At 51.3% G+C, this 15,637-nt stretch overlaps 1 protein-coding gene across 1 annotated transcript in view; it reads right to left on the bottom strand.

The window, feature by feature from the left end:
• LOC121275194 (voltage-dependent L-type calcium channel subunit beta-4-like) overlaps positions 1–15,311 on the bottom strand; it is a gene marked incomplete at its 5' end in the record, with an annotated part of 37,672 nt that extends 22,361 nt beyond the window's left edge. The window contains 5 exons of the mRNA XM_041182616.1: positions 7,311–7,391; positions 12,247–12,266; positions 12,835–12,911; positions 13,810–13,922; positions 15,189–15,311. Of these exons, the coding sequence (XP_041038550.1) occupies positions 7,311–7,391; positions 12,247–12,266; positions 12,835–12,911; positions 13,810–13,922; positions 15,189–15,311 (414 nt within the window). The remainder of the gene's footprint in view (positions 1–7,310; positions 7,392–12,246; positions 12,267–12,834; positions 12,912–13,809; positions 13,923–15,188) is intronic.
• Between the last annotated feature and the right edge of the window lie 326 nt (positions 15,312–15,637).

Below are 15,637 nucleotides of genomic sequence, written 5' to 3' on the forward strand. Positions count from 1 at the left end.
CACATACACACACAGATACAGGCAGACACACACACCCACACATATATACAGGCAGACACACACACACACACATATATATACAGGCAGACACACACACAAACACACACAGATACAGGCAGACACACACACCCACACAAATATACAGGCAGACACACACACAGATACAGGCAGACACACACAGATACAGGCAGACACACACACCCACATACACATGCAGGCAGGCACATGCACCCACACACACATACAGGCAGTCACACGCACCCCCACACACATGCAGGCAGACACACGCACCCCGACATACAGGCAGTCACACGCACCCCCACACACATACAGGCAGACACACGCACCCCCACACACATACAGGCAGACACCTGCACCCACACACATATACAGGCAGACACCCACACCCACACACATATACAGGCAGACACCCACACATATATACAGGCAGACACCCACACACACATATATACAGGCAGACACATGCACCCACACACACATACAGGCAGACACATGCACCCACACACACATACAGGCAGACACATGCACCCACACACCCAGGCAGACACACGCACACACCCACACACATATACAGCCAGACACACGCACCCACACACATATACAGGCAGACACACGCACCCACACACATATACAGGCAGACACACGCACCCACACACATATACAGGCAAAGACACCCACACCCACACATATATACAGGCAGACACCCACACCCACACATATATACAGGCAGACACACACACACACACACACACACACATATATACAGGCAGGCACCCACACACATATATACAGGCAGGCACCCACACACATATATACAGGCAGACACACGCACCCACACATACATACAGGCAGACACACGCACCCACACACACATACAGGCGGACATGCGCACACACCCACACACATATACAGCCAGACATAAACACCTACACACATATACAGGCAGACACCCGCACCCACACACATATACAGGCAGATACACACACACATATATACAGGCAGACACCCACACACACATATATACAGGCAGACACACACACACACATATATACAGGCAGACACACACACCCACACACACATATATACAGACGGACACATCGACACACAAATATACAGGCAGACACCCACCCATATATACAGGCAGACACCCACAGCCACACACATATACAGGCAGACACCCACACACATATATACAGGAAGACACCTGCACCCACACACACATACAGGCAGACACCTGCACCCACACACACATACAGGCAGACACCCGCACCCACACACATATACAGGCAGACACCCACACTCACACACACACATACAGGCAGACACCCGCACCCACACACATATACAGGCAGACACCCACACCCACACACATATATACAGGCAGACACCCACACATATATACAGGCAGACACCCACACATATATACAGGCAGACACCCACACACACATATACACAGGCAGACACATGCACCCACACACACATACAGGCAGACACCCACACCCACACATATATACAGGCAGACACCCACACACACATATATACAGGCTGACACATGCACCCACACACACACACAGGCAGAGACACGCACACACCCACACACATATACAGCCAGACATAAACACCCACACACATATACAGGCAGACACACGCACCCACACACATATACAGGCAGACACATGCACCCACACACATATACAGGCAAAGACACCCACACCCACATATATATACAGGCAGACACCCACACATATATACAGGCAGACACCCACACCCACACATATATACAGGCAGACACACACACACATATATATACAGGCAGACACCCACACACATATATACAGGCAGACACATGCACCCACACATACACACAGGCAGACACACACACCCGCACACACATACAGGCAGACATGCGCACACACCCACACACATATACAGCCAGACATAAACACCCACACACATATACAGGCAGACACCCGCGCCCACACACATATACAGGCAGACACCCACACATATATACAGGTAGACATCCACACATATATACAGGCAGATACACACACACACACACACATATATACAGGCAGATACACACACACACACACCCCCACACACACATATATACAGGTAGACACACATACACACATATATACAGGCAGACACACACACACATATATACAGGCAGACACCCACACATATATACAGACAGACTCACCGACACACACATATATACAGGCAGACACCCACACATATATACAGGCAGACACCCATACCCACACACACATACAGGCAGACACCCACACACACACATATATATAGGCAGATACACACACACACACATATATATATATATATAGGCATACACACACACACATATATATATATATACAGGCAGACACACACACACACATATATACAGGCAGACACACACACACACATATATACAGGCAGACACACACACACACATATATACAGGCAGACACACACACACATATATACAGGCAGACACACACACACATATATACAGGCAGACACACACACACATATATACAGGCAGACACCCATACCCCCACACATAAAAAGGCAGACACCCTCACGCACGCATATATATATAGACAGATACACACACACACACACACACACACACACACACACATATATATACAGGCATACACACAGACATATATATCCAGGCAGACACACACACACACACACACACACATACAGGCAGATACACGCACCCACACACACGTACAGGGAGACACACACACACACACACATATATACAGGCAGATACACGCACACACACACACACACACCCACACACACATATATACAGGTAGACACACATACACACATATATACAGGCAGACACACACACACATATATACAGGCAGACACCCACACATATATACAGACAGACTCACCGACACACACATATATACAGGCAGACACCCACACATATATACAGGCAGACACCCATACCCACACACACATACAGGCAGACACCCACACACACACATATATATAGGCAGATACACACACACACACATATATATATATATATAGGCATACACACACACACATATATATATATATACAGGCAGACACACACACACATATATACAGGCAGACACACACACACACATATATACAGGCAGACACACACACACACATATATACAGGCAGACACACACACACATATATACAGGCAGACACACACACACATATATACAGGCAGACACACCCACACATATATACAGGCAGACACCCATACCCCCACACATAAAAAGGCAGACACCCTCACGCACGCATATATATATAGACAGATACACACACACACACACACACACACACACACACACACACATATATATACAGGCATACACACAGACATATATATCCAGGCAGACACACACACACACACACACACATACAGGCAGATACACGCACCCACACACACGTACAGGGAGACACACGCACCCACACACACATACAGGCAGACACACGCACCCACACACACATGTACAGGCAGACACACGCACCCACACACACGTACAGGCAGACACAAGCACCCACAGACACGTACAGGCAGACACATGCACCCACACATACGTACAGGCTGACACACGCACCCACACACACATACAGGCAGACACACGCACCCACACACACATACAGGCAGACACACACACCCACACACACGTACAGGCAGACACACGCACCCCCACACACACGTACAGGCAGACACACGCACCCACACACACACGTACAGGCAGACACACGCACCCACACACATATACAGGCAGACACACGCACCCACACATATATACAGGCAGACACCCACACACATAAATACAGGCAGACACACACACACACATATATATAGGCAGACACACACCCACCCACCCACACACATATACAGGCAGACACACACACATACAGGCAGACACACACACACACACATACAGGCAGACACACACACATACATATACAGGCAGACACACATACAGGCAGACACACACACACACACATATAGGCGGACACACATGCACATATACAGGCAGACACACATACACACATGTACAGGCAGACACACACACATGTACAGGCAGACACGCACATATATACAGGCAGACACGCACACACATATATATACAGGCAGACACACATATATATATACAGGCAGACACACACACAAATATACAGGCAGACACACACACACATACATACAGGCAGAGACACGCACACACCCACACACATATACAGCCAGACACACGCACCCACACACATATACAGGCAGACACACGCACCCACACACATATACAGGCAGACACATGCACCCACACACATATACAGGCAAAGACACCCACACCCACACATATATACAGGCAGACACCCACACATATATACAGGCAGACACCCACACACATATATACAGGCAGACACACGCACCCACACATACATACAGGCAGACACACACACCCGCACACACATACAGGCAGACATGCGCTCACACCCACACACATATACAGCCAGACATAAACACCCACACACATATACAGGCAGACACCCGCACCCACACACATATACAGGCAGACACCCACACATATATACAGGTAGACACCCACACATATATACAGGCAGACACCCGCACCCATACATATATACAGGCAGATACACACACACACACACACACATATATACAGGCAGATACACGCACACACACACACACACACATATATACAGGTAGACACACACACACATATATACAGGCAGACACACACACATATATACAGGCAGACACCCACACATATATACAGACAGACTCACCGACACACACATATATACAGGCAGACACCCACACATATATACAGGCAGACACCCATACCCACACACACATACAGGCAGACACCCTCACACACATATATATATAGGCAGATACACACACACACACACACATATATATATATATATATATACAGGCAGACACATACACACATATATACAGGCAGATACACACACACATATATACAGGCAGACACACACACACATATATACAGGCACACACACACACACATATATACAGGAGAACACCCACACATATATACAGGCAGACACCCTTACGCACGCATATATATAGACAGATACACACACACACACACACACACATATATATAGGCATACACACAGACATATATATCCAGACAGACACACACATACAGGCAGACACACACACATACAGGCAGATACACGCACCCACACACACGTACAGGGAGACACACGCACCCACACACACATACAGGCAGACACACGCACCCACACACACATGTACAGGCAGACACACGCACCCACACACACGTACAGGCAGACACAAGCACCCACAGACACGTACAGGCAGACACATGCACCCACACACACGTACAGGCAGATACACGCACCCACACACATACAGGCAGACACACGCACCCACACACACATACAGGCAGACACACACACCCACACACACGTACAGGCAGACACACGCACCCACACACACGTACAGGCAGACACACGCACCCACACACATATACAGGCAGACACACGCACCCACACACATATACAGGCAGATACCCGCACCCACACATATATGCAGGCAGACACCCACACACATAAATACAGGCAGACACACACACACACACATATATATAGGCAGACACCCACCCACCCACCCACACACATATACAGGCAGACACACACACACACATATACAGGCAGACACACACACATATATATATACAGGCAGACACATACACACATATATATACAGGCAGACACACACACACACACACACATACAGGCAGACACACACACATATACAGGCAGACACACACATATACAGGCAGACACGCACATATATACAGGCAGACACGCACATATACAGGCAGACACACACACATATACAGGCAGACACACACACATATACAGGCAGACACACACACACACATATATATATATATACAGGCAGACACACACACAAATATACAGGCAGACACACACACACACATACAGGCAGACACACACACATATACAGGCAGACAGACACACATATACAGGCAGGCAGACACACACATATATACAGGCAGACACACACATATATACAGGCAGACACACACACACATATATACTGGCAGACACCCACACACACACACACACACACACATGCAGGCAGACACCCACACCCACACACATATACAGGCAGACACATGCACCCACACACATAAACAGGCAGGCACACACACACCCACACACATATACAGTCAGACACATACACCCACACACATATACAGGCAGACACATGCACCCACACACATATACAGGCAGACACACACCCACACACATACAGGCAGACACACACCCACACACATACAGGCAGACACACACACCCACACACATACAGGCAGACACCCACACCCACACACACACAGGCAATCACACACACACACAGGCAGAAACACACTCCCACACACATACAGGCAGCCACACACACCCACACACATACAGGCAGGCATACACACCCACACACATACAGGCAGACACACACACATACAAGCAGACACACACACCCACACACATACAGGCAGACACACACCCACACACATACAGGCAGACACACACACATACAAGCAGACACACACACCCACACACATACAAGCAGACACACACACCCACACACATACAGGCAGACACACACACCCACACACTGATGCACACAAGCAAAGCTAAAAAAAAGAAAGGAAATGCTTGCATGTCTCCAGCACCTCTCGCTCCCCGGGATGCCCTGAAGCGCCTTGCAGCCAACGGGGAACCTCCTAAGTGTGTGGCCGTGGTTGTAATGTGGGAGACCTGTCAGCCCCACCTGTGCACGGCAAGATCCCACAAACAGCGGGCACGGCAACGAGCCAGATCACCTGGTTTCTGTGGCGCCGCTCGAGGGATGAGCATCGGCCGCAGGACACTGGGGAGAGCTTCCCCACCCTCCACCACTCTCCGAGCTCCCTCAGTACAACGTCACTTCCCGAAGGCTGTAGGCACCACGGCGGAGAGACGCATGGGAGCGCCAGGCTGGCCCCAGCCTCTTGTGTCGGGTCTCGAACCCACAACCTTCGAACTCGGAGGCCAGGGTTCTGCCCGCGGACTAGGGCCGGCTGTTAGTGAGGCTGATAGCTCCCTTCTCCATCCCACCTCACCCCGCCTACAACCCCAACCCCTCCCCACCCGCTCTGGGCCGCCAACCCGCTCAACAGGATGCAACTCACCTCATATCCTTTCAGGGAGGGTCCAACTATGACCACCGGCCGCATGGAAGGTACCACATCATATGGCGGAACGAGCTCTGTCTGAAACAAAGAGAGGGTCTCTACGTTTCCCTCTCACTCTCCCGCACACACAGACACACACACACACACACACACACACACAGACACACACACGCCAATCATCATCCCAGCAAACTCAGACAGCAGTCACAGTTTCACATCTGCCCCCGGAGGAGGCCACTCAGCCCATTGCCCTGTGCCAGCCCAATCCAAGTGGTCCCCACTTCCCCCCCCCCACAATATCCCTGCAAATTTTCCCCTTCCAGTATTTATCCAATTCCCCCTTGGAAAGTTCCTATTGAATCTGCTTCCACCGCCCTTTCAGGCAGCGCCTTCCAGATCACAACAACTCGCTGTGTTTATAAAAAATAATTCTCCTCATCTCCTCCCCTCAACCCCCCACCCTCTGGTTCTGTTACCGATTCTCTTCAATCTGTGTCCCCTCTGGTTACCGACCCTCCCGCCGCTGGAAACAGTCTCTCCCTCTCTACTCTACCCCAAACCCCCTCCCTTCGTGATTTTGAACGTCTCGATTCAATCTCCCCCCTCCCCCTCCCTTAACCTTCTCCGCTCTAAGGAGAATAATCCCAGCTTCTCCAGTCCCTCCACGTGAACTGAAGCCCCCTCATCCTCCCCCCCCCCAGGGTCCCGTTCTGGTAAATCTCCCTCTGACACCCTCTCCGAGACTCTCGACATCCTTCCTGGAGTGAGGGGCCCGGGATTGAGGATAGGGTACTCCAGCTGGGGGACTAACCCAGTGTTTTATAAAGGGTTTAACATCAATTCCTTCCTCTTGTGGGCTGTAACTTTATTAATAAGGCCAAAGATGCTGTGAGCATTTTTTAAAATGGCTTTCTCAACTCGCCCTGGCAGGGTGGTGCGTGTGCGTGTGTGTGTGTATGCGTGTGTGTGTGTGTATGCGTGTGTGTGTGCATGTGTGCGTGTGTGTGTGCATGTGTGTGTGTGCATGTGTGCGTATGCGTGTGTGTGTGTATGCGTGTGTGCGTGTGTGTGTGTGCATGAATGCGTGTGCGTGTGTGTAAGCGTGTGTGTGTGTGCGTGTGTGTGTGTGTATGCGTATGCGTGTGTGTGTGTATGCGTGTGTGTGTGTGCGTGTATGCGTGTGTGTGTGTGCATGTGTGTGTGTATGCGTATGCGTGTGTGTGTGTGTGTATGCGTATGTGTGTGTATGCGTGTGTGTGTATGCGTGTGTGTGTGTGTGTGTATGCGTATGTGTGTGTGTGTGCGTGTATGCGTGTGTGTGTGTGCGTGTATGCGTATGCGTTTGTGTGTGCATGTGTGTGTGTGTGCACGTCCCCCAGCTCCTCTGTTCCTGCACTCCCTTCTGAAATTGTACCCTTTAGTTCCAATGGCTTCGCTTCATTCTTCCCACCAAAACGTAGCACTTCACACTGAACACCGTGTTAAGTTCCATCTGCCAACGCGTCTGCCCACTGCACCGGCCTGTCCATGTCAGTCCTGAACTCCCTCCCTATCCCTGCTCACCGAGCTTTCTATCGTGGCTATATGGGAACTTTTTGGATTCATTCAGGGGATGTGGGTGTCTCTGGCTGGGCCCAGCATTTATTGCCCATCCCTAATTGCCCCTTGAGAAGGTGGTGGGTGAGCCGCTGCAGTCCCCGTGTGGTGTAGGTACACCCACGGCGCTGTTAGGGATGGAGTTCCAGGATTTTGTCCGTGTGGTGTAGGTACAGCCACAGCGCTGTTAGGGAGGGAGTTCCAGGATTTTGTCCGTGTGGTGTAGGTACACCCACGGTGCTGTTAGGGAGGGAGTTCCAGGATTTTGTCCCCATGTGGTGTAGGTACACCCACAGTGCTGTTAGGGAGGGAGTTCCAGGACTATGTCCGTGTGGTGTAGGTACACCCACGGTGCTGTTAGGGAGGGAGTTCCAGGATTTTGTCCCATGTGTGGTGTAGGTACACCCACAGTGTTGCTGGGAGGGAGTTCCAGGATTTTGTCCGTGTGGTGTAGGTACACCCACGGCGCTGTTAGGGAGGGAGTTCCAGGATTTTGACCCGGCGACAGTGAAGGAGCGGCTGATATATTTCTAAGTCAGGATGGTGAGTGGCTGGGAGGGGAACTTGCAGGTGGTGGTGTTCCCCATCTGTCTGCTGCCCTTGTCCTTCTAGATGGTAGAGGTCGTGGGTTTGGGCGGCGCTGTCGAAGGAGCCCTTGGCGAGTTGCTGCAGTGCATCTTGTAGATGGTACACACACTGCTGCCCCTGTGCGTCGGTGGTGGTGGAGGGAGTGAATGTTTGTGGATGGGGTGCCCCATCGAGCGGGGGCTGCTTTGTCCTGGACGGTGTCGAGCTTCTCGAGTGTTGTGGGAGCCGCACTCATCCAGGCGAGTGGGGAGTATCCCATCACACTCCTGACTTGTGCCTTGTAGATGGTGGACAGGCTTTGGGGGGGGAGTCAGGAGGTGAGTGACTCTCCGCAGGATTCCCAGCCTCTGACCTGTTCTTGTAGCCACAGTATTTATATGGCTGGACCAGTTCAGTTTCACGTCAATGGTAACCCCCAGGGTGTTGACAGTGGGGGATTCAGTGATGGTGATGCCATTGAACGTTAAGGAGTGGTGGTTGGAGTCTCTCCTGTTGGAGATTGTCATTACCTGGCACTTGTGTGGCCCGAATGTTACTTGCCACTTGTCAGCCCCGAGCCTGGATATTGTCCGGGTCTTGCTGCATTTGGACATGGGCTGATTCAGTATCTGAGGAGTCGCGAATGGTGCTGAACATTGTGCAATCATCAGCGAACATCCCCACTTCTGACCTTATGATGGAAGGAAGGTCATTGATGAAGCAGCTGGAGATGGTTGGGTCTAGGAGCAGGAGTAGGCCCATTGAGCCCATTCTGACATTCAATAAGGTCATGATTGATCTTCTACCTCAACTTCATCCCCATGTTCCTTGATATCTTTAATATCTAGGGGTCTATTGATCTCTGTCTTAAACATACTCCTCCACAGCCCTCTGGGGTAGAGAATTCCAAAGGCTCACCACCTTCCGAGTGAAGAAATTCCTCCTCATCTCAGTCCGAAATGTCCGACGCCTTATCCTGAGACTGTGACCCCTGGTTCTGGACCAAACTCGGCCCAGCCCGGTTGGAGATAGGGTGGTGGTTTCACCCGCAAACTCTGCAAATATGCTCCGCACACACGGGTCTGGGTCACAGAATCAGAGAACCTGGAATGTTTACAGCACAGAAGGAGACCATTCAGCCCATCGGGCCTGTGCTGGCTCTCTGGAAGAGGAACTCACCCAATTCCACTCTCTCCCCGGCACCACCCCCATCGTCTCCTTTTACCCATAGTCCTGCAAAGCTTTCCTCTTCAGAGAATGATTCCCTTTCGTACGCCTTGACTAACCCTGTCTCCCCCACACTCTCAGGCAGCACATTCCAGACCCTAAAGCCTCGATTGAACCTGTCTCCACCACAGTCTCAGGCAGCACATTCCAGACCCTAAAGCCTCGATTGAACCTGTCTCCACCACAGTCTCAGGCAGTGCATTCCAGATCCTAACACCTCAACTGAACCTGCCTCCACCACACTCTCAGGCAGTGCATTCCAGATCCTAACACTTCAACTGAACCTGTCTCCCCCACACTCTCAGGCAGCACATTCCAGACCCTAACGCCTCGATTGACCCTGTCTCCACCACACTCTCAGACAGCGCACTCCAGACCCTAACGCCTCGATCTAACTGCCTCCACCACAATCTCAGGCAGCACATTCCAGACCCTAACGCCGCGATTGACCCTGTCTCCCCCACACTCTCAGGCAGCACATTCCAGATCCTAACCACTCGCTGTGTGAGAAAGTTTCTCCTTGAGTCTCCATTGCTTCTTTTACCAATCACCTTAAATCTGTGTCCCTCTGGTTCTCTATCCTCCCCACAATGGGAACAGTCTCTCCCTGTCCGCTCTGTCCCAGACCCCTCCTGGTTTTGAACACCTCGATCAAATCTGCTCTCGACCTTCTCTTCTCCGAGGAGAACAGTCCCAGCGTCTCCAGTCTGTCCACGTCACTGAAGTTCCTCATCCCTGGAACCATTTTCGTCAATCTTTTCCACACTCTCTCTCCAACGTGTTCACATCGTTCCTAAAGTGCGGGGCCCAGGACTGGACACAATACTCCAGCTGGGGCTGAACCAGTGTTTTATACGGGTTCATTGTAAACGACATCGAGCACAATGCCCTCACTGACCATCCCTGTTAGTTCTTCAAAGAACACGATCAAATGAGCGCTTAGGGTTTCCCTCAAACAAATGACTGTCATTTTAGTCTCTATTTTTCCCCAAAGGTAATTAAGTTTTTCTGGGATTCCCATCTGGAAGAGAGTCCCTATCACTGACCTTAGATTGATAGTCCAAGGGTGCCAGATTTATCACTCCCCCACTTTATTTTAAACGAGGGGGGCAGCATCTAAGTCCGGACGTCTTCCCACTAATCCCCACAACATTATTCTCACACCAAGCCGACAGTCAACCCTACTCCATCTTCAATAACAGCGAAACTGTGATTCTCTTCCACATTCTCCAGGTCCTCCAGACATTCAACAGGTTTCTACACGTCATATAACCCCCATGCTGTACCTGTCCTGGGAGTGTTTGATGGGGACAGTGTAGAAGGAGCTTTACACTGTATCTAACCCCGTGCTGTACCTGTCCTGGGAGTGTTTGATGGGGACAGTGTAGACGGAGCTTTACTCTGTATCTAACCCCGTGCTGTACCTGTCCTGGGAGTGTTTGATGGGGATTGTGTAGAGGGAGTTGGCTGTACTAAACTCAGTGCTGTCATTCCTCCCTCTGATGAGAAAAGATGATTATAGAAGATACTGATTGAAACTTACCACCTTTTGCTTCTGTTTCGCTATTAATTAGAAAAGAAAAAGAGTTAAATTAGTTAGAATGAGAATATCGGCCATTCAGCCCCCTCCCTTCTTGAGCATGTTACACAGGAACAGGAGGAGGCCATTCAGCCCCTCCTCCTCGAGCCTGTTACACAGGAACAGGAGGAGGCCATTCAGCCCCTCAAGGCTGTTACACAAGGACAGGAAGAGGCTATTCAGCCCCATCTCCTCGAGCCTGTTACACAGGAACAGGAGGAAGCCATTCAGCCCCTCGAGGCTGTTACACAGGAACAGGAGGAGGCCATTCAGCCCCTCGAGGCTGTTACACAGGAACAGGAGGAGGCCATTCAGCCCCATCTCCTCGAGCCTGTTACACAGGAACAGGAGGAGGTCATTCAGCCCCCTCCTCCTCGAGCTTGTTACACAGGAACAGGAGGAGGCCATTCAGCCCCCTCCTCCTCGAGCTTGTTACACAGGAACAGGAGGAGGCCATTCAGCCCCTCGAGGCTGTTACACAGGAACAGGAGGAGGCCATTCAGCCACTCGCCCCGCTGCGCCGGGACCATGCAAAGATCGGGAACTATTCACCTGTGGATGGCGGTGTTAACCTCCAGCTGCCTGACACCATCTCCCCGAGGTTTGTCGACGAATTCCCACCTCCTTTCCTGAAGGGATTGAAAACAACATCAGTGCCCGACGCCGACTCATGCACTCTCTCTTATTGGTTCACACGCTGCCCCTTCCCTCCCCCTCCTCCACTAACCACCTCCTGTTCCAACACCCGACTGCAGAAGGACGTGGAATTATATCCACCTTCCAGGTCTGGCCCACGCCGGTGCTTACATTCTACACGCATCTGCTCCTTAGATCTGCTCCCTGCTTTCCGTCTGCGGACCAATCCGGGATACTCTTCGCTCTTTCCCGTCTCTAATTACCCCCTCGAGCTGAGCGTCTCGCTCGGCTGTCTCTGAGGGGTAGTTAAGGCTCAGCCCCATCGCTCTGTGTGTGTGTGTGTGTGTGTGGGGGTGGGGGGTGGGGGGGCTGGAGTCACGTGTAGAGCCAGACCGGGGTAAATTGGGCAGATATCCCTCCTCCCCTAAAGGGGACCTTAGCGAACCAGACGGGTTTTCATGACAATCGATGATCGTCGTCACGGACACCGTGACTGAGACTCGCTCTCGAATCCGGGTTTTATTAATCGAATTCTAAATTCCACCGGCGGCCGGGGTGGGATTTGAACCCGTGTCCCCAGAGCCTTTGCGCGTGTGTCTCTGGGTTACTTGTCCAGCGACATTACAAAGACGCCGCCAAGCCTATGACCACCAAACCCGCGTAACGAGCTCTCGTGTGGCGCCTTGCTGAACGCCCTCTGGAAATCTAAATATACTACATCCACCGGTTCACCCTTATTCACCCTCCTGAAAAAAAAACTCTTCTCGGGTTTGTCGAGCCCAATTTCCCTATCCTGAAACCATGGTAACTCTGTCAAACGTTCCTATTTGCTGGAATGCCTCTATATTAGCCGCAATATGGATCTGGAGTCTCGTAAAGGGAATTCATTACCCGTGGATGCTGTGTCTGGATCTGATTGCCTCCAGCCGTAATGGACTTGGGATAAAGCCGGTCTCGTATCCCTCCTTCACCAGCCGTCCAATCCACCAGTCATTGTTATATTTCTGCAGGAAGGAAAACGACAGATATGAAGCTTGGCTGAGGTTGGGGGAGGGGAGTGGGGAACACAGACTGTCGAGGATGGACCCGGCCTGTGAATTTGCTCGGGTTAGTCCTCCGAGGGTTGGGGGTGGGGGGGGGGGGGCGGTGTCAAATCTCAAGCCTAAGTGCGTGGGGCGAAGGGATGAGTTCAGTGAGAGCTGCAAAGCCAGAGTGGCCAAGGAAAACCAAGAGATGGGATGTGACTGGATCCATTCAGATGCAGGGTGGGAGTGAACGGGAAGGGGTTTGGGTCCGTTGGGATTGTGTACGGTGGGAGTGAACGGGAAGGGGTTTGGGTCCATTGGGATTGTGTACGGTGGGAGTGAACAGGAAGGGGTTTGGGTCCATTGGGATTGTGTACGGTGGGAGTGAACGGGAAGGGGTTTGGGTCCGTTGGGATGGTGTACAGTGGGAGTGAACGGGAAGGGGTTTGTGTCCATTGGGATTGTGTACGGTGGGAGTGAACGGGAAGGGGTTTGGGTGCGTTGGGATGGTGTACGGTGGGAGTGAACGGGAAGGGGATTGGGATGGTGTACGGTGGGAGTGAACGGGAAGGGGTTTAGGTCCGTTGGGATGGTGTACGGTGGGAGTGAACGGGAAGGGGTTTGGGATTGGGATTGTGTAAGGTGGGAGTGAACGGGAAGGGGTTTGGGTCCATTGGGATTGTGTACAGTGGGAGTGAACGGGAAGGAGTTTGGGTCCATTGGGATTGTGTACAGTGGGAGTGAACAGGAAGGGGTTTGGGTCCATTGGGATTGTGTACAGTGGGAGTGAACGGGAAGGGGTTTGGGTCCATTGGGATTGTGTACGGTGGGAGTGAACGGGAAGGGGTTTGGGTCCATTGGGATGGTGTACAGTGGGAGTGAACGAGAAGGGGTTTGGGATTGGGATTGTGTACAGTGGGAGTGAACGGGAAGGGGTTTGGGTCCATTGGGATGGTGTACGGTGGGAGTGAACGGGAAGGGGTTTGGGTCCATTGGGATGGTGTACGGTGGGAGTGAACGGGAAGAGGTTTGGGTCCATTGGGATTGTGTACGGTGGGAGTGAAGGGGAAGAGGTTTGGGTCCATTGGGATTGTGTACGGTGGGAGTGAACGGGAAGGGGTTTGGGTCCATTGGGATTGTGTATGGTGGGAGTGAACAGGAAGGGGTTTGGGTCCATTGGGATTGTGTATGGTGGGAGTGAACGGGAAGGGGGTTGGATCCATTGGGATTGTAATGAGTTCTCACCTCTTTTATATGTAGAAAGTCTTTAGCATCGAAGGAAATGGCAGCTCCCTGAACTGGCGAGTCCTCATCCAGTGGCCCACAGTATGTGACATTTGTCCGCACTGCAAACGCTACTGGTTTCTTCTGGGGGAGGAATGAAGACCGATTAGTACGGTGCAGAGAGTGAGCAGGAGAGGCAAGATGCCTTCGAATGTAGCTCGGACGCCCGCTTTCACACAGCAGAGTACATTCATGTACCTACAGTTACTGCATTTACACAGCCTCACAAAGCGGAATAACATCCCACGTTGCTTCAGAGGAACACCCTTGAACAAAATCAGTCTCCAGGCCACATTCGGAGATACCCAGGGACAATCGCTCAGTTAGAGAGGTTTTAACAAGCCAATGAAAGGGAGAGAGAGAGAGAGAGAGGGAGGGAGGTGGAGAGGTTTAGGGAGGGAATTCCAGAG

This window comes from Carcharodon carcharias, unplaced genomic scaffold (genome assembly GCF_017639515.1).
Source record: "Carcharodon carcharias isolate sCarCar2 unplaced genomic scaffold, sCarCar2.pri scaffold_785_ctg1, whole genome shotgun sequence".
NCBI classification, from domain to species: domain Eukaryota; kingdom Metazoa; phylum Chordata; class Chondrichthyes; order Lamniformes; family Lamnidae; genus Carcharodon; species Carcharodon carcharias.